The following is a 19,879-nucleotide window of genomic DNA, read 5'->3' as shown; positions in this document are numbered from 1 at the left end:
TAAACGTATTATATACCTTAAATCAGGGATTAGTTAGTATACAACTGGGGGGAGAGTTTTAATACACATTTAGAATGTAATTTTCTGTGTGTATGACTGTGGTTCTACCAGAATGAATCCGAGTTGTTTTCATCATCTGGGAGCTGCCTCTCTGGTAGATGCATTGTGTTATTAGGAGGCTATAAATATATGTGTGTGTATATATTAAAAAAAAAAAATCTTGTGAACTGAGCAAAAATTCACTTGGTTTTTCACTTATTTTATTTTAGGCTTATTTTAGCTGCCATTATATGCCTCTCTGTGCTGCCTGTTATTTTATATTTAACCCCTTATTCCTCTGTGAAGTGTCAGGAGGAGGAATTAATTCCCACAATTTTAAGTTACTCTGTCTTGTCCAGACTTTCCCGTGGCACCTTTCCATGGGCAGCTTGCCAGCAGTCCAGGTGCCGCAGTTCATTTGACCTGTAGTACAATAAATGTTCATTTCCTGAGGAGTGAGCACGGTTTTCCTATTGCTGGAATTCCTACCTTTCCTCAAAAGTTGAGTAACACTGCCTCTTCTGCGGTGCCACAGCAAACGTGGGAGGAGAAGGAGAAGAGAGGAGGAGGAGAAGAGCAGGAGGCATCAGAGAGCAATGTTGATTTCCTCTTTGTTTTTGATTAATTAGTGCTTCCTGGAAAGAAGAAGGTATGGAACTGGTCTTCCTACTTGGAAGAGGAACAGATGCCAGCTGCTCCCCAAAAGCTGTTCAGAGAGGTTGGCAGCTTTTTTCGCTCTCTTGCTCTGTTTTTCTCAGGCAACATCACAGGATTACTGGCAATCACAGGATTGATTCTCAGTGGAGGTGGGACTGGAGACCACCCTCAAGCCAGCACTTGCATTTCTGAGTTGTTTTGGTACAAGCAGGCAATAACTGTTTGTTTTCTGCCCGGGGGAAACAGGCATTTGCCCTGGGGGTCTCATCACAATCCAGGGTGTAAAAAACGCTGTTGAGTCTCACAAATAACCAGCAGCTGTTTCGATCTGCTCTGCTCTGGCTGTTGGACAACTTCAGGGGCTGCTGGCGAGGGACAGAGGGACAGCCTAGTGTCTGTCACATGTCCTCTGTGGTGGTACCACAGCCCTCCCAGCCTTTCTCTGTGGACAGCCCTGAGTCCCTTGGCTCAGAGAGTGGGGCAGGTTCACTCAGCGAGTGCCTGGAGGGAGGGTGGGCGTTGGTGTCAGTCACAGTGGAGGTGCCAGAGGCTGAGTTCAGCCTTGCTGAAGCTGCCTCTGCAGCTCAGTTAAATGTGCAGCTCCCAGTGAGCTCTTCAGAGCCCAGGGCTGTTGGTCCTTCCAGAGGGAGCTTAGAAGGAAGGTCTGGTCCTGCACTGGGTCATTTGCAGTCCCAATTCAGGTTGCTTTTAAACTTTTACTGTGTTTCAACTGTTTCACTTGGATTGAGACTACAGATAAATGAAAAACACAAATGCTTTCTGGAATAACTGTAAAACTGGGCTGCAGATCAAGCCTGCCTTGTCCCTTTCACCATTTGAAGATGGCAAGTTACCTTTGGGGAGAGTCTGGACTGACACATGGTGATTGTAGCTTTCCCAGCTCTTTGGTTCTGCATTGAGCAGGGAAGGGGATTCTTTTGTGTTTGAGAAGAGCTCATTTCTACATCTGCTCAAAGATGTGTTCATAGCTAATTGCAACAGTTCGGTGTTTTTGAGAGATTAATTAGAATAACGAGTAAATGTGAAATACTGTGATGGTGCTGTTACTGATCCCTGAGCCTGCACCTGTCTGTTGGAGCAGCAATCACTTGGGGATGGGATTTTCTTCTCTAAGTTGAACATTTGAAGCCTGAAATATAAAAATTTGAAGCCTTAAGTATCTGATGACTGCTCTGCAATAGATTTTGTCCTTAAGAATTAAAAACAAATGGTTCTCCCCCCCCTCACAGTATCAATCATTCCCACAAGGCCGAAATGGATTTAAAGTTGGAATGAAATTGGAAGGGGTGGATCCTGAGCACCCCTCTCGAGTCTGTGTTCTCACAGTGGCTGAGGTCAGTTGTTTTTCTTGTCTTTGACTCCAAAAGTCCCATGTGCATTTAGATTTTTTTTTCAATAAGTAGAAACTTCAGTTAGTTAGTACTTGGAGTACTTTAATTAGTTAATTGATGGTAGGAGTTCAAGATGACACTGAAGGAATGATGTTACGTGATTAAAATCTTTGCCTGAAATCCTACTGTCAGATTTTTGCACTTGGAACTAAGAATAGCAAACCTATTAATTACCTGTAGTGAGCAAATATGAAAAAGAACAATGCCATGAGGCCCTAAGATTTAGTAAATATAAACAAGTCCGAATGCTTTAATGCAGCTTCAGTTATGTGAAATCTGGGTTGATCTGGTATAGGCATGAAAGTTCTGGGGCTGCTTTTGTACCCCAGGAACTTGTGCATGGCAGGGAGCAGGAGCCCAGGGAGGTTCCACTGACCAGTTTTATTTCCAGCTGTTTGAAGTGGGGAAAGAGGAGCGTGGAAACTGGGAGAGCAGATGAGTTAAAATACAACTAGACTTTCGGAGGAATAAACGAGATCCTAATTTACTTTCTCTGTAAGTGCAAATGTGAGGGGGTGTTTTATTAGTGATTTTCCTTCTTCTGTGTGACCCTTGGTGATAATCGGAGCCTCTCTCACGGTAGGTCCAGGGGTACAGGATGCGGCTGCACTTCGATGGTTACCCAGAGTGCTACGACTTCTGGTGTAATGCTGATTCCTCAGACATCCATCCTGTGGGCTGGTGTGAAAAAACAAGCCATAAGCTGCTCCCTCCTAAAGGTATGAAAGAAAATAGAGAGCTGCACAAGAAACCGTAAATTCTACTAAGAACTAGATGTTCTGGCTCTGCATATTTCATTTTTAGTGTTGATTTCATCGTGGAACTTGATCTGAGGGGCTAAAGGGAAGAGGTTTAACTAACACAGTGACTCACAAAAGAGCAAAATACCTTCTCTTTGATGTTCCCAAAGATTGACATTGTTAGTCACATTAGAAGCTCTGGATTGGATGTCTCTCTGGGCTTCAGAACTTGCTTTTTTCCCGCGTTCAAGTCTTTCCTGCATTCAATTTCCTAGAAACAGTTGAAGGTTGAGATTAATGATTGGCCATTATGGTGAAAAAGAGAGAGCTGGTTTAGCTGAAATGCACAGCCCCTGGAGATCATAGCAGGGCAGTTATCATGCAAAGTTCATATTCTTTCCAGGTAATTTCCATTTCTGAAAAACCCACCAGGTTGTACCAGGGCCATGTAAAACAATCTTTTTCTTTCTCTTCCTAGGTTTCAAGGACGGAGAATTTAATTGGACTTCCTATCTGAAGAACTGCAAAGCTCAAGCAGCTCCAAAAAGCCTTTTTAAGACCCTCAGCAGTGTAAGTGGTGCTATGTAATAGAAGGGGTTTCAGTAGGTCTGGTGCTAAGTGAGTTTTGACCAGAATATTTATGTGGTTTTAATATGCTCATGTCAGAGGTACAACCACGGTACAATCAGATGCAAACTACTTCCTGCTGTGTTTTATTTTTAAGAAGGAAAACTAGTACAATTTTTCTTCCTTTCCCCAGTCACTGACTTTCCGGAGAAAGAATTTGTATTTCCCTTCCACTTTAATGCTGGAGGAAAAGATTTACTGAACCATTTATTAAATATATTACAACCGTCTGTTTTGCTGTGCCCCTACAGTCGGGATATTTGTGTCACTTTCCTCTAATTTAATCATTTCCAAAATAATTTCTGGTTTCCAGCAGCATGCTCATGTGTGCCATGGGATTTATTATGGGGCTGTGGATCTTGAGCATTTGTCATCCTTCCCCCACTGGTGCTTTCTCAGTGGTTGTTAACCTCAGTTCCCTTGAACTCCTTGGTCCCGTTTCATGTTACTGTGATGACACCAAGCTGGTGGATTGGAAGCTGCACATGGACAATCCCTGACTCCAGCAGGATCAGGGCCCAGCTCTGCCCTGCTTCCCACTCAGTCACTTCTCCTTGAAGACTCTCCTAATTTTTCCACCAGTAAAACAAGATGTGCAGTGCTCATTATCCTCAGCAAATCACTGCAAGGGGTCTCAGCCTGGGGGTCTGCAGTGGTGGGTGTTCCTGGAAATGCTGTTTTTTGAGCCACATGAGCTCTTTTTTAGCAATAGTAACAGTCATTGCCAGAACTCATGGAAATCCTGTCTGCAGACCTCTTGGCAGTAACTGTAGTGTGTTTTGGTCTGTGGGTTTTGGGGCCAAAGGAGTTTATAAGGGGGATTTCAATGGCCAAGAACGTGGCTGATTTCCTTTTCCTGGTGTCCTGTTCCTCAGCCTGTCACACCTTCTGGGTTTCGTCTGGGAATGAAACTGGAGGCAGTGGACAAGAAGAATCCGTCCCTGGTTTGTGTCGCCACCGTCACGGACATGGTGGAAAACCGGCTGCTGATCCATTTCGATAACTGGGATGAGAGCTACGACTACTGGTAAAAGATTCTGTTTCTGATACATGTCTGCAGCTAGACTGGCTTTGTTCTGCTCTTCATCTATGGGTAATAGCTGAGATGTTAAATGCTGGCACTAAAGTTGGGATCTTCTGTCAGTTTTTAGGCATCTGAATAATTACTTGGGGTTTTCACAAAGAGCCCAGTAGTTCCCTTCCCATTTGGGCAGCTCAGTGCAGAACCAGTGATGGTGGCCTGAGCTGTCTGGGAAGCATTGGAATAAGAAAACTCCTTGTGATGCCTGAAGGGGCTCCAAGAGAGCTGGAGAGGGGCTTGGGACAAGGGATGGAGGGACAGGACATGGGGAATGGCTTCCCGCTTCCAGAGGGCAGGGATAGATGGGATATTGGGAAGTAGTTGTTCCCTGTGAGGGTGGGCAGGCCCTGGCACAGGGTGCCCAGAGCAGCTGGGGCTGCCCCTGGATCCCTGGCAGTGCCCAAGGCCAGGCTGGACATTGGGGCTGGGAGCAGCCTGGGACAGTGGGAGGTGTCCCTGCCCATGGCAGGGAATGGGACTGGATGAGCTTTAAGGTCTCTTCCAACCAAACCATTGCAAGATTTTTCTTTGTATTTCCCTTTCTTTTGGGATAGCTTGAATGCCTTGAAAACCTGGTGTTACACATTCTAACGAGGTAGTGCTTGTCTTCTACACTGTGATCACACCCACTGAAAGCATCTGCTCACCCAGCAAACACCTATCAGACAGCGTTTGAAATCCTGCCTTTCTTTTTGCTTTCCATCTGACTGGTGCCAACTTTCCCTCTTTGATTCAGGTGTGAAACGAGCAGCCCATATATCCGTCCTGTCGGCTACTGCCAAGAAACTGGAACCCCACTGACAACACCACCTGGTAGGTTGCAAGTGAGACTTACTTCCTGCCTCAGCCAAAAAACCTGCAAACTGTATCTTCCACATAATTACATGTTTGCAAGTTCCAGGTTTGCTTCAGAACTCTTTACTGCTTGAACAATATTATTGTTCCTGCTTTTTGCCACTGCAATTTATGTTGTTTCATAGTTCTTTCAAGAAATGGAACAGGGTTTGGTAATTTATAATTGAATTTGAGTTTAGAAGGGAAAAAGTGAGAAGGATTTCCAGCATTTCCTTCAAGGTGAGCTGGGAGAAGAAGGGATCAGTTTCATGATTTCCTAGATGGAATTTCTGGAAATCACAGAATCACAGAGTACTCTGGGCTGGAAGGACCCCCAGGAATCATTGAGTCCAACTCTTAAGTGAATGGCCCGTAGAGGGATTGAACTACAGCCTTGGCGTTGTTAGCACCACGCTCTAATGGTTTCCTAGGTGGAATTTCTGGAGTAAGTGAAGCCACATCTCTTTCTGCTGGGCTGGAATTTCATAAATGAAGAGAATGTTGGCAAATAAGAGAGGGCAGAACATACAGGGAAACCAGTGTTGTTTTCAGGCCTCAGAAGTGCTCATTCACCTTCAAAATAGCAAACATAAAAAAATTAAGCCTGACATTTGTCAGACTGACAGCCCTGGAGCAAGAATTCCTGTATTTACTGCGTTCCAGGTTCAGCGGAGCGGGAAGCACTGCACGGTCCCTCTGCACGGGTGGCATTGGCCTCAGTGCCTTTGCTGTAGATGTAGAAGGGGTTGTGAACGTTCCCTCTCAGCAGCACCACATCTCCCCCTGCTCCTGGAAAGTTCAGCGGGGCTGGGCTCTGCAGTCCTCTGCTCGTGTCAGGATTTCCTGTGCCCCCAACAAAACCTGCAGCCAGTTCTGGTCTCTCTGCTGAGGGACTTCAGTGCAGCGGTTTGCAGACTGTGCTCTGCATTTAGTCACTGCACTCTCCTGCCAAAAGGAACCCGTCCTGGGGGTAAAAATTACTGAAATAGAAAGAGGAAAAAAGTAGAGCAGTTTCTTAAATGTAATTGCCAGGGAGGGACATCCCAGTGTTGTTAGAGCAGCACGCCCGTGGAGCCTTTTCTCTCCAGGCTGCTGGTTTCACTCAGCCTGGGTGAGCGGGCAGCAGGAGAGGAGAAGGTTCTACAGTCTTACAGGCACTCACATGTAGAGTAGTTAATAAAACAGGAAATTAATTTAGTGATGCCGTTGCACATCACAGAATCCTCTGACTAGTTCTTAATTGGAGCTTTCTCTAGAGAACAAGAATTGATTAAGCTGTACAGAAATGAGCTCACCAGGGTTCAAGCCCAGTCCAAAACTGGGGCATAGATAGAGCTGCTCTGGGTGCCGGAGGTGGGTAGGAGCAAACAGGCTGCTTCCCAGCACCATCCATCCACTGTAAGTGCCAATTACAGCATCACAGAGCTGCCTTTTTGCTGTTTGTAACAATACATGTGGGGCTTTTCTTACCTAAATATTAATTCTGTTTTTTCAGGATACAAGGATTCCAAAGGCTTCTCATGGGAGAAATACTTGGAAGAAACTAATTCCCAAGCAGCCCCAGCAAGAGCCTTTAAACTGGTGGGTGAATCTCTTTGATTGTTCTTGCTCAGGTGCTGTTATCTACCCTTTTTTTGCTAGAGGCTTTGTTTGAGGGTGGTTCACCTCATCTGTGCCAGGCGGGTGAAACTGTGGTTTACTTTAAGATCATCTCAGTGCTGCTAAAGCAAAACACACAGCAAAATACAAGATTTATTTCTTTTTTAATACTGTGAAGAGCTGGCTTGGAAAGGATTTTAGACTAAATATCTTCAGTGGCTCCATTAACAGATTTAAGTGAAGAGCCTTCAGTCCACACAGGTAACTGTGTTCCAGAGGAATGTGGGAAGTGCCTCACAGAGGGCACAGAGGGGAGAAAGAGTGCAGTCATCTGGTGTCCCCTCCACATGACGTTTTAAAAACCTCTCTAAAATTCACCTCACGGTTGTGCAAATCCGTATTTCCTTGGCTAGTGAGGCTGGAATTAAGGTAGAGAAGTTCATATCAAGGGTTTATGTGTGCTAATACAGATCTTAGTCCTTCTGGGGAGGAGCTGGCTGTGCCCTCCACAGAAATAAATGTGTTAACAGATGAAAGAGCATCTCTGCCAAACCCCTGGGTGGGCTAGGACCATCCTGCAGACTCAGTGTGAAGGTGCTTCTCTCAACCTTAGGACTGTGAGCTTTTGTTTGTTTCACTGCAGTTCAGTGTATTTGTCTGGAATCTCACTGTGAGCTGAAACAAAACAAAAGCCTTTAAAATAACTGTACTTTTAAATTGATTTTTTTCCTTCCACACTGCTGGCTCACCTTGCTAAACTTTGCACTGTGTTTAAAAACTCTTCCATGCCATCGTGACACTTGTCTTGGTTCCTTTTGCTGAAGCGGAGTTGCAGGTTTATACCTGCTGCCCTCCCGTGTATTTTTGTGGAAAGGTCTTTGGGACTGAGGAGGAAAAGCAGTCAGGGGGACCTCAGATAAGGGAGGCAAAAATCCAGCCAGACAGATTCGATAATTGCCAGATTTCAGCGGTGTCCACTTGAGGTTGGTGCAGGCTGCAAGGTGGTGTCAGGGAGGTGGAAGAGGTTTTTGCCTCTTCAGAGAAGTGTAAGGCTTTAACTGGAGTTACCAGAACATCCCTGGGATTGAGGTTTCCCATAGCTGGGAAGCACCTGGGAGCCAGAGGGCAGGATGAGGAGTGAAGGCTGTCAGTGGGACACAGCTGTTGCCCCCAAGGGTGGACTAAGCCTTTTTGAGCTCCTAAAATCCCAATAGAGCTGGAAAATGTGAACTTAAAACTCCCAGCCCAAGTCCTCAGTAATCTGCTATTGTGGCTTCTTCCCTCAGATTTCCAGGGTCTAAAATGTCGTGAAAAATGTCATCTGAACTTGAGGGCTTTGCTCAGGACAGGCAGCCTGTTCAGTACTGTGAACTCCCTTCTTTGGATTCTTCCAAAGTGTCTTCCCAAGGGGGATGCAGCTGCCTTGTCTGCCTCTGCAGCCATTGTTCTGCTCCTTCAGGTATCAGGCTCTGAGAGAAGAGTGGAAGGACCAATTCTGGCTCTCATGAAACTCCAGAGTGCAAATTAGCATCTAAAGCTGTGTTTCAAAAATGAGACAGAAAAGAAAAGGTATTTGATATATCAGCAGTTAATAAAACTCTTTCAAGATCGAACCTCGTTATTTTTCTGGCTTGGTTGGACTGAAGCGCAAATAAATGGCAAAGCTATTGATTTTTTAAAAATTATTGTTATTATTATTATTATTATTATTCCAGCTAGCAATTACAGGAAATCAGTACATAAAAATGCAGGTGGAGAGCCAGAACAGGCATTTCTCACTGAATTAGCTTTTAACAATTTTAAAGAGCTGTCTTATGCAGTCTGGAGACACAGGTCATCAGCACAAATAGCAGGTCTTGGGTCTGGCTTTCTGCCCTCTCCACCCGAAAACTCAAGAGGCAGCTCCAATATAAGTATTGCTATATCAGCCCATCCTCTTGGGCTGCCACTTCCAAAACATTCATAAGCTATTTCCAAAAGGGCAGCAACCCTTTAGCAAGGCTTAAACAAAGAGCTTGGCTCCTCTTCTGGGCAGGATTTGGACCTTGAGCACTCAGCTCCTCCTTCAGGGAGGACAGACAAGATTGGCTGGTTCCGCTGCTCTTGCAAATAAAAGCAGTTTAGATTGTCTATTCTCTGGTGTGTCTGGTGTCTGACAGCCCATGGATAGGTGTCTGTGTCGGGTGAAATGACCCAAGAGGAACTTCAGGTTTGGAGTTAAACCCCTAAGCTCAGGGTGCATCTCCTTCCTGCCCCCTGGCACAGGCAGTAAAAAGGGTAAGGAAGATTGGGAGGGAAGAGTGATTATAATAATTTCATTAACCTGGCCATGTTCAAATAGACAATTTATCATTTCTTGCTGCAATCCTGACCTCTGTGTGCAGAAGTGAGAGGGACATGTTTTGAATGAGCATCCATAACCCCCAGCTGAGGAGGTCAGAGGAGGAATTTGCAGTCAGATAAATGGAAACATTGGTAAAAGCTGTCTGTTGCTCAGAGGTTACATAAGGTGCTGCAAAGGGCACATATCAGTCAAAGCACATTCTGGAGTTTTCCCAAAGTCTTTGGGGTTTGAGGAGAAGGGTGAGTGAGCCACTGCAGGGGGACGCTCTGGGGCCGGAGCTGCTCCGAGTCCCAGCACGGCAGCTCCCAGCAGCAGTTCATGAGCAGCACAGGTGGTGTCATAAGGAGCAGAGGGTGACCTGTGTAACGAGGATGACTGTGACAGGCAGGAGCTGTGGCTGATGCCAGGGAGGACGTAGGGTAGTGAAGAGAGACTTCACCCGGTGGCGTGTTCACATGTGCACAGTGGGGAACTGGCCACTGTCCCTGCTGGTGGGAGATCACTGAATAGTCAGGGTTGGAAGAGAGGCTGGAGATCATCCATTCCACCACCCTGCCAAGGCAGAGTCACCCAGAGCACGGGACACAGGTGGGTTTGGAATTCTGCATCCAGGTGGGTTGAGAGAGAGACTCGCCAGAGAGGAGACTCCACGCCCTCCCTGGGCAGCTGTTCCAGTGCTCCACCGCCCTCCATGGAAATTTCTTCCTCATGTTGAGGTGGAACTTCTTGTGTTTCAGTTTAGGGCCGTTGCTCCTTTTCCTGTCGCTGGGCCCTGCTGGAGAGTTTGGCACCACCCTCTGACACTTGCTCTGGAGATATTTATATGTACTGTTGAGATTTCCTCTCAGTCTCCTCTTCTCTAGAAGGCCAGGTCCCTGCTGTGTGGGAGGTTTGCTGTCAGGCTGGGGAGGCCGTGTCAGTGGAGCTCATGGTGGTTCCTGGCCTTTTGTCCGTGAGGGAAGGGCCTCTTGCCCTGGCTGGGACAGCTGCTCTGTGCTGAGCCACCTCAGGCTGCTCTCCAGCAGTTTGGGGCTGCTGACAAACACTCAGCTCAGTCCTCTTGGGAACTCTGATTTTAACGTCTTGGAAGCTCTGATTTTAGCCTCTGAACAGTCTGGCATGTGAGATAACCCAAAGCTCCAAAGGCAGCTCGGGGTGGATGGAAACGGGAGCACGTTTCATTCAGAGCAGGTACCAGCTCTGAACTCCAAGGCTTTTTAGCATTCTGCTTACAATGCTCTCTTCCAGCGTCCTCCTCACGGATTCCAGGCTAATATGAAGTTAGAGGCTGTGGACAGACGAAATCCCATCCTGATAAGAGTGGCAACAATCGTTGACAAAGACAACCATCGCGTTAAGGTTTGATCTTGCTCCCGAGGGCACAGCCTGTGCTGGGAACGCCGGGATGGGCAGCGCAGGGAAAACACCCGTGGGAATGAGGAGCAGCAAATAGCAGCCTGGCAGCTGCTGTGGCCTCCAGGCCTGCCCAACTGGAAGTGCTTCCTGTTGCTTTGCTTTGCTGAAATCTGATGGAATCGGCCTGGTGTTAGTTATTGTTCTAATGTAACTGTTTTGAACTAACACTTGACAGGGTGATGTCCCATCTCCTGGAATTTTCCTGTGATCTCCGTGATTGAAGGCAGCATGAGTGTTCTGCTGTGGGAAGCTGCCTGACTGGGGTTTTTTCCTACCAGGAAAGGAAAACCCAAAGCAGTTTAAACCCTGGTTACATGTGGGAAGTGGCCTCATTCTCCAGTACAAATTTGTCACATAAATGCATTTTAACTTAGTCTTTTCATGCAAATATATTGCCAAAATAATCTGTTTTGCTTTGGCTTCTGAGGAATTAAGTGTGAGCCAGCTAAAGTGGAGGCTGCAGTGATGGAGACTCCATGGCCACAGGTCTCCTTCCCAAAGGATGATAACGTGGGCAGGAGTGGAGTTCACTCCCCATTATCTGGTTGATTCTCAGTCTCATTGCTGTGGACAAAAGCCAAGCTTTGCCAGCCCATAGTGGCATGAAACGGAATGAATACATTTAAACTTGGCTGCATGAACAACCCAGTAGCGTTTAAGCTCCAGTGATCCTCAGTCTTTGTTAACCTGGCCTGGATCTGAGCTAACTATTACCAGTCCCTTCATCCAGCAGAAAACTGTAGCTCATTCACTGCAAAACTCACTGAACTTGTTGGCTTTTATGGTGTTTTGGGATCATAAGAAAACAGAACAATTAAATAAGTATTTGTGTTTGCATAGCTTTGGACTTTGAGTGTTAGAGCACCCACAGGCTGTGGGGTGACAGACTGTGCCACCAGAACGTGGTTGTTCTGTAGAACACAGGTGCAGGAAAACAGTCACACTGAGCACAGAGATGACTGTGCCTGACTGAAAGATTGATCTGAAAGATTGAATGAATCAGCCTCAAGCTGAGCAAGGTGAAACAAAGGGGGAAGTTAACATAAAAGCTGAGTCATGCCCTGAACTGTGTCTTTTCCTGAGACTTTTGCTTCTTTCAGATACATTTTGATGGCTGGGACCATCACTACGATTTCTGGGTGGATGCAGACAGCCCTGACATCCATCCTGTGGGCTGGTGTGACAAAACCGGGCATGCTCTGCAAGTGCCTCTAGGTAAGTACAGGACACCCTTTGGTACCCTGGATAATCTCCTAAGTGCAGTCTGCTCCTCACGTGCAAATCTGTTTAACTTTCTTTTTTTTGCTACTGCCAGGTGCTGAAGACCCAGAGGATGCAGTGGGACAGGCGTGTCCTACTCCAGGCTGCCAGGGGATCGGGCACGTGCGGGGCCCCCGATACGGAACACATTACACGTATGTGGATGAGTGCTGTTAGTAACAATGATAATGATGATGATGATAATAATAATAATAATAATAACAACAATGCACCAAGCAACTGCACTGCACTGAAATGATCTCAGGATGGTTATTCTGGAGATAGTTGTAATTGAAATCACAGCTCCCTCTTGTGTCTAAGCGGACTGTTAGATCATAAATTCTGTTTATACCACTATAATCATTATAGCTGCAATGCAAACAGATTCATTCACTCCAATTTCTACATTCCAGCAGTACTGGAGGAGTTCTTTTTGTGAAATATACCCAAGAACAGCATGCAAGGAGACAGTGAGGAGAGGGCATGGGTAGGATGTTAAAGTGTAAGTGAGGAGAGATCGCTCATGTTTTGTGCTCTGCCTTTTGATTTCTTGTGTGCTCTTGGAAAAGGAAGCTTTTTCTCAAGTAAATTATTTTAAGAGCAAGAAAACAATCTCAGGTGGGAGGCCTGAAGACCTGGTTGTTTATCATGTAGTAAAGGACTTTGAATTTTCCAGACTGAAAGTTGCAGAACTCTGTTGATTCATGAAATGTTGTTCAGATAAGCAGGTTATAGAGGATGAGCTCTTCTTGCCCTCCGAGGTGGCTCTTTAACAAAATGACTTTGGTTTTTAATTCTGCCATATAGTCTCCTGCTTTCCCACACCTAGAGCTGGGTAACAGCCCTTCCCGAGAGTTTGTGGCCTCATTTTTTCTGGGTTTGTGATGGATTTCTGTGCCTGAGACAGGGAAGACTGTATGACTGTAAAGCCTTCATTGCCCTCTCTCTCTGGTTTTTGTTTCTCTGTCACAGCTTAGTTGGCTGCCCATACTCAGATGTGAACCTCAGCAGAGAGAACCTGTTACAGGACCGGCTGAGTGGGGAGAGACCTTCCCCTGGGAACAGCATGCAGAAAGCCAGGAGGCTGGAGACCCCTGTCCCCTTGCTGGGAGCGGGGGAGTCTTCTCAGGGGGACTCTTCACAATCCAGGTAAGCTGGATTTTACTGTTGGCCAGGTCCTGGGGAACAAAACCATTTACAAGGATGAAAACCACCGGAATTGGCAGAGAAGCAGCAGAGCATTGAGTTCATCTGTCTGTAATACTGACCTGTGCCCCAGACACTCTAACACAGAGCAGTGCACTTTTATACCCTCATATGCCTTAATAGGTTTCTTGATTCCTTAATCCTGCTCTGGTCAAAGGAAATTGCATTCTGTCTCCATAAATTTTCCCTTGCTGTTTCAATTTAAAATATGTTCTTTTCCTTCGTTTCCTGTCCTAAAACTATCAAGCCAAGGTTGTTTTGCGCTATTAAACTGTAACTGCGATCCACCCGGGGTTGGCTGAGCACCGTGTGTGTATCACTTAGCAGCAAACAAGCTGAGCTCTCTCAGATACTTTGTTTTCTTAAAATAAATTCTTGCTATTGAGCAGCACTGAAGGAAACTGAATCATTTTTCAGTCTTCACAAATCCAGTCTCAATAGGGCAAATGCCAGCAATACTTCAGTTCTTTGTTGTATGTGAAGGCTTATCTGTATTTTAAGGTTCATCTTTTTGTTTGGATTTATAACATTTTCAGGATCTGTTTGTCCAGAAAAAAGGAATGAATGCTTCTTTCTCCTCCCTGGCCTTCATGGCCGAATTGCTTCCTCCCAGCCCAAAACTAAGCAGGCATCTTCATTCCTTAATTTCTACACCAAAATTGATTGCATTTCAGTGGCACTGTTACCATAAAGCCCTCTCAGGAGATTTGGGATTCTTACAGAATAAATGGCATTCTAGAATTGTAATATATTTATTTTCTTCTAAGCATTTCATTTCCTGATAGTGGGAGGTCTGAATTCAGCCTGTAAATCTGGTATCACCCTGCTACTTGTCCTTCCTTGGCCAACTCTGTAGCTCAGTTTATGCATCAAACTTAGTCATGGAAACTCTTAAATGTTACCCAGAGGTATCAAGATTCAGAAATCTTAAATCTCTTGCTTTCACCATAACACAGTGGTTTCCTGTAGCTGCTGGGATCAGAGCCTGAGTCCACAGAGGCTGATTTATTTCACATAAACTCTCTCAATCCGTGCAGAAGAGGAACAAAGCACTTTGTACTCATGGAGGGCAGAGGAAAGTTCTGCCACAAGGTGGTGGTTGTTGCTCTCACTTGCCAGGAGCAGCCAGCTTTGCTCTCCTGTGGGAAAAGGGAACAGAGGATGTCAGCTCAGCTACTGTCATTTATCTGTCTTTCCAGAAAATCTGCATCAGACAGTGAAAAGTGGTGTCAAAGCAGCATCCACACTCCATCAGAACAGTCGGAAAACAGTCAGGAGAAAGACTGGGGAGAGGAGAATTCCTCTGCAGACATCAAAGCCACACCAAAAACGTAAACAAGGTTTTTGTGGTGTATTTTCATGCATTAACAGTTGTGTTTCTTGATGCCGCTGCTGTATCTGAAATAAAGATGTAAATAACAAACAGCTCAATTTGATCAGAGTTTTGCAGCAGTGTTTTAGAATGACATGGTAAATCTCCTCCCTTCCTCCTGATGTTTTGGGCCCTCTCTTTCCTGCAGTAAACTCAGATCTGAGTTCTGGCCATGAATTTAATAGAACAGCCCTTCGCTCAGAGGGAGGTCAGGGATGGAGCTATTGCTTATTTTAAGAGGAAAAAGTTTTTAGTTTCTATAAATCCTATTAATCTTTGTATAGAGAAGAAATTACATCCATTTCTGTATCTTCTGAAATGTTTTGTCATTGATGCTTTCAGGCTTGGGTGCTCACATGCCTATATCAAGTTTCAGCTGGTGAAACAGGAAAGCAATGGGAAAGGTTGGTTAGATTTTATTCCTTCTTTCTCTGTGTGTGCCTATCTCTGCAATATCCCCACAGTCACGAGGAGCATTCAGAACTTCACAGCTTTTTTTGCCTTTGATTCCACAGTCAAGAGAAAGCACTTGCTGGAGGTGATGACAATGGTAGTTTTTCTTCCTTTAACGAAGGAGGAGAAAGGGTAAAATTACTTAGAAGTGAAAGGTTTAATACTTTGTAGAGTGGAGCCTTGTATTTATTAATGGAGAAGACAAGTTTGCACTGCTTTTTGTGCCGCTGCAAACTCCTCTGTAGTGACAAGGGATTCCAAACAGGCTGTGACCTGTGTCAGGCTGTGACAGAGCCAGCACAGGGGTCAAGGGAGACTTGCTCAAAACTTAGCAGATAGTTTAGGTTCCATCAACCCCTTTTTTTAGACCCTTATGGGTATTCAGAAACATATTCTAAATCATTGGAGGACTTTTTAAATGTTCTCTTTGCGATGAAAAAGAAAATGAAAAGCTAAGTGGAAAAACAGTGGGGTTTTTTTCCTGGTACATGACAGGTTAAGTTTTCAGAGCAGCTTTCTGCTATTACTTTAGGAAACCATATGCTTAACTTTCAGATTTACTATAAAAAGCCATTTCAGAGAACGGAGCTGACCAGGCTTTTAGGAGGATTTAACATGGTAATAAGTCTCCAATCAAAAATAGCTTAGCAGGCAAAAACTGGGACAGGTGCCTGGATGTCTTTTTTTTTTTTTTTTTTTTTTTTTTTTTTTTTTTTTTTTTTTTTTTTTTAAAACTCATTTTTACCTAGTGCTGAGTTTTGCAGTCAGAGCTGAGGGCTCTGCCAGCTCCAAATTGCAGTTGCAGCTGGCAGGGAAAGCTTCTCACTCTCCCTTCACATTCACCTTCCACAGAGTGATGGAAATCAGGGGAGGGAAATGCTGCAATAATCCACTGACCTGTAATTTCACAGGTACCCAGAACTTTCCTCCCAGCTACGTTTGAACTATGAGATCACTGCTTCTTCCTCAGAGGGAAAGTCACTTGTTTATGTCCAAGGATTAGGGCTTAGTGGAGAAAAGGAATTGGCCTGAGGTGGAAGCAGTGCCCACCCAACAGGGACATGGCAGTGGGGGAAACCTTGGGCATGAGTGGGACCTCCTGGAGCAGGAGGTGGGGACAAGAGCAGCTGCTGTCTGTCCCCACCACTGCAACAGTGCAGCAGGGGAGGAGGGGGTGACAGCCACAGTGTCCTGTGCCTTCTCATCACCAGGAGCTCCTGAACTGAGCAGTTCTTACTCAGACTTCCATTATCCTCCCTTGGTTTCATTATTAGAAATTTGATGTATTGGATGCTGTCTCATGTCCTTTAGGGATGTGGAGATGAGCTGAGGGGGCACTCTGGGACCAGGGGAGTGACTGTTTACTAGGACAGGCTTTACCTCCAGAGCTGCTTCCCCTTCGGCTGGGGGGGAGCTGGCAAACCACGGCAGTCTGCTTTTTCTTTGTATTTTGGCTGCTTTCCTTGTGCTTTCCACGTAGTGACTGCTCACCCCCCCCACCTTACACCCCAGCCCACTGCAAGCCGCCGAGCAGAGGCAGCAGCGGCCGCTGCAGGCACACAGAGCGTTCCCGAGGGCTGGGATGCCGCGGGAATGCTGTGGGGATGCTGCGGGGATGCTGCGGGATGGCGCTGAGCAGCCTGCAGGGCGGGGGTCGCGGCAGCCCCCGAGCCGCTGTGAACCAGAGGAGTGTTTCCAGCCTGTTCCCATCCTCTGCCCGGCTTCCTGTTGTATAACCAGCACGTCTCTGTAGGACCATGACTCTGCACTGCTCCAGTGATCTCATTAGGGAGGGGTGATTTCTTCCTCCTGTTCTTGCCTTGGTTTTCAAAGCTTCCATCAACTGACACATGAGGAGGGAGTTGATGTCTGGAGGTACCTTGAGCACTCCTGGCCTGGGAGTCTCCTGGGGAGCGAGCCCAGGCCATACTGGCAGCACAGAGCTCTGGCTACAGCTGGGGCTGGAACGGTGCCATCAGTTCCCAGCCGAGGATGCTGTTACCAGAACTCCTCCACCTTGTCAATAAAATGCTGCAAACATCTTCTCTGTTAGCAGCATGACATCATTTTCCAGGGAAGAAGCTAACGATAAAGCCTCCAGCCTGGCAATCTTATCTTTTTTTTCCCTTTCTCCTGCTCGGGAGGGTGGGGAGAATGCCCTGAGAGCTCAGTGTGCCACACAGAAGCCGTGCCTGGCTCTGCTCACCCTGCCTTGCTTTCCCCTCCAGGCTGTGACCCTTTCTCCTGCTTTGTTGTAGTTGCTCCTACTTGAAGCCTGGCTCTGACTCCTCTTGTTTCCTTTTCCAGGCCCTGATTTGGATCTCCAGCAGGCCCTCCACCAGTCTATCTTCATGCCTTCCCTGGCCTCTAACCCGACCCACCGCCTCCATCTCTTCTGGGAGCAGCACTGCAGGCTCTTGCCAGAGGTCTCGGGCCTGACAGCCAAACAAGTTGCCAAATGGACTGTGGAAGAGGTGAGTTACCTGTTCCTTGTTCGCTCTCCTGGGCTGCAGGAATGTTTTTCCTCGGGAGTGCTAATTGGGAGACATCTTTATTTCCTTCCCTTTCCTAGGCAGTGCTCTTGTGTTTGCTGTGAGTGTGCCACAGCTGACTCAGCTGGAAGTTAGACCCAGGACCCTGTTAACCCTCTGGTATCCACAACTTACTGCCCTCAATAGGATTCCCTCCCTCCCTCCTTCTGTTTATTTACCCCTCGATCTCCCAGTCCTCAGGCCTGAAGTATCATTCTGACAGCAGATTCCCTTCCTCTGATCTCCCTCCCCCTCTCCTGTGACTTTGCTGCTGATTCACTTTTACAGTGCAGAGAATTCCAAACTGCGCTGTGCATGCCCACTCCTCCTGCATCTCCCTACTTGATTCCCTGGGAACAGAACTGCCCACAGCCTGACCTGATTTCTGGCAGAGGTAGCTGTGCAGCTGGAGATGTGTCTCTGCAGCTCTTGAAATGTCTTCTGTAATTAGGTGGTGTGTGAAAAAGCCAGAGTGTTTTGTGTGCTGAGTAGTTGGTTTTTGCCCCAATGCCTTGGGCATAAATAATATTTCTCTCTGCACTTGGGAAGTGGTGACAATTTGGATCCTGGTGCTTAATTGCAGGACATTTAATTCCAGAGAAATGTGCTGTAGTGTTGTGCTTGCAAGGATGCAGGGAATCTGCAAAGCAAGAAAAAGGTACTGCTGTTCATGATGCAGAGAGGATCTTCAGAGACTTTCTAAAAGTGCATTTTCCCTAAGTGCCTCTTAACATCAGATAAATCCAGTCTTGACTTTGTTCTTCATGCGGGAGGAGAGGTAGGAGTCTGGTGGGATTGCAGTGATGTGGGAAATGGGAACCACAGCAGTTGGGAAAGGGACAGAGCAATTAGTGTTGATGTTTTAAAACTTAGTCCTTTTTTATGTTGAGTTGTTGTGGTTTTGTGGTGGTGTTGGGTTTTGGTTATGGTTTTTTTTAATTTTCAATAAAAATGTGTTAGAATTAAATTCATACCAAGGAGGAAAAAAAAATCTCTGAAAGATTTACTGTTCCTGTCCTTTTGAGAAAGCTTCCAATGATTTGTCCAAAAGGTCTTTTAGCAAATCAATAAAGTCAGAAGCAGATAATCCTCTGACATGATAATCAAAATCTCTTTCTTTTGGATAAAACAGGAGGCTGCTTCATGGAAGTACAGTGTCAGGATCCAAGCCAAGTAAAATTTGTCCTTTGCAGTTGACCTTTAAAGCAACTGCTGGGTAAATTTAACTGGGATATTAGTTTGATAACGAATGAGTGTGAGCAGGGACCACAGACATGGATGCAGGGCACTGGATATAGTGATTCCAACACAGAATAAACTGAACTCTGCTGCAGCCTGAAACAGCCGGGGAACTTTTGGCTGCCAGTAGCAGTGTGAATGGCACATTAAAAAGCTCAGTTGCAGCACCAAAATGGACTGGCTGAAGTCATTACAAGTTTTATCTTGAATTTCAGTAAAGTGGGTCTGGTTTTGCAAATTATGTTCATCACAAATTCCCAGAGGAGTCAATTTGGGCTCTCTCTGAGCACTTGCAGGGTCAGCATGTGCAGTGCAATGTAGCCACAGGTCTGGGAGTTGAAAGCAGCAGGACTTGCTGTGTTTTAGGGAGTCCAAAGTACATTTGGTCTGTCGGCATTTGGGCTCCCAACGTCTTCCTGCAGGGCAAACATTTGCCTTTGGGTTGTGCTTTGAACTCTGCTGCACAAAGGAGTCCATTCTGCTGATCTGAAACAGGAGTGATGGGGGTGTAAAATTCTCCTTTGGTTTCAGGCTGAAGAGCTGTTTTTATTTTATAAAACCCACATTAAGGAAAAAAACCTTGCTTTAATTCTCTGCTGGTTGAGAACAGCTGAAATGGCAGAGCAGCAGCAGCAGCAGCAGTATTTAGGGGCCCTCAAGCTAGGAAAGTCGTGGTAACACTGAGCAGTCACTAAGAGTGGTTACTGTAATGCAGCTTTGGTATTTATTGAAAGCTTCCTGTCTTGTTTTCAGAGCACAGCCTATTGACTCATAGAAGAACATTAAGATGTGCTAGAGTTGTAGCGTTCATTAGTTAATCCTGCACCAAATGCTAATGCCTGGGGGGGGGGGGGGGAACTGTCCTTGTGCCAAGTGTGAGTGGGGTTCTCAATCCCCGTTAACCCAGCGCCTCTCCAGGGCCTCAGGAGGGGTCAGTCCTGCAGTGGCTGTGGAAGGGGTGCAGTGTGGGGCTGCTTTGTCACCAAGGGACACCTGTCTGTGCTGATCTCAGTGTCTGTCACACATCACCACCTCCCAGAAGGGTCACATCCAGTTACCAGGGTGTTCT

General features: G+C 46.1%; 1 protein-coding gene across 9 annotated transcripts in view; it reads left to right on the top strand.

The window, feature by feature from the left end:
* The window catches only part of LOC103619530 (lethal(3)malignant brain tumor-like protein 3), a 36,696-nt gene that overhangs the window by 7,362 nt on the left and 9,455 nt on the right, over positions 1-19,879 (top strand). For 6 of the 9 annotated variants that reach the window (XM_017739934.1, XM_017739933.1, XM_017739936.1 and 3 more), the window contains 14 exons: positions 669-757; positions 1,947-2,051; positions 2,692-2,827; positions 3,327-3,418; positions 4,351-4,502; positions 5,293-5,369; positions 6,886-6,971; positions 10,582-10,692; positions 11,850-11,964; positions 12,065-12,164; positions 12,982-13,158; positions 14,415-14,546; positions 14,930-14,991; positions 17,348-17,514. In XM_017739934.1, coding sequence (XP_017595423.1) covers positions 669-757; positions 1,947-2,051; positions 2,692-2,827; positions 3,327-3,418; positions 4,351-4,502; positions 5,293-5,369; positions 6,886-6,971; positions 10,582-10,692; positions 11,850-11,964; positions 12,065-12,164; positions 12,982-13,158; positions 14,415-14,546; positions 14,930-14,991; positions 17,348-17,514 — 1,601 coding nt within the window. Of the gene's footprint in view, positions 1-668; positions 758-1,946; positions 2,052-2,691; positions 2,828-3,326; positions 3,419-4,350; positions 4,503-5,292; positions 5,370-6,885; positions 6,972-10,581; positions 10,693-11,849; positions 11,965-12,064; positions 12,165-12,981; positions 13,159-14,414; positions 14,556-14,929; positions 14,992-17,347; positions 17,515-19,879 lie in introns of those variants that run through there. The other 3 variants (XM_017739937.1, XM_017739941.1, XM_017739939.1) reach the window with 3 other exon arrangements.

The sequence above is a fragment of the Corvus brachyrhynchos genome, unplaced genomic scaffold (assembly GCF_000691975.1).
Source record: "Corvus brachyrhynchos isolate BGI_N302 unplaced genomic scaffold, ASM69197v1 scaffold257, whole genome shotgun sequence".
Taxonomy (NCBI): Eukaryota; Metazoa; Chordata; class Aves; order Passeriformes; family Corvidae; genus Corvus; species Corvus brachyrhynchos.
Note: the sequence above shows the minus strand (reverse complement) of the source record. Positions and strands in the feature narration are given on the sequence as shown.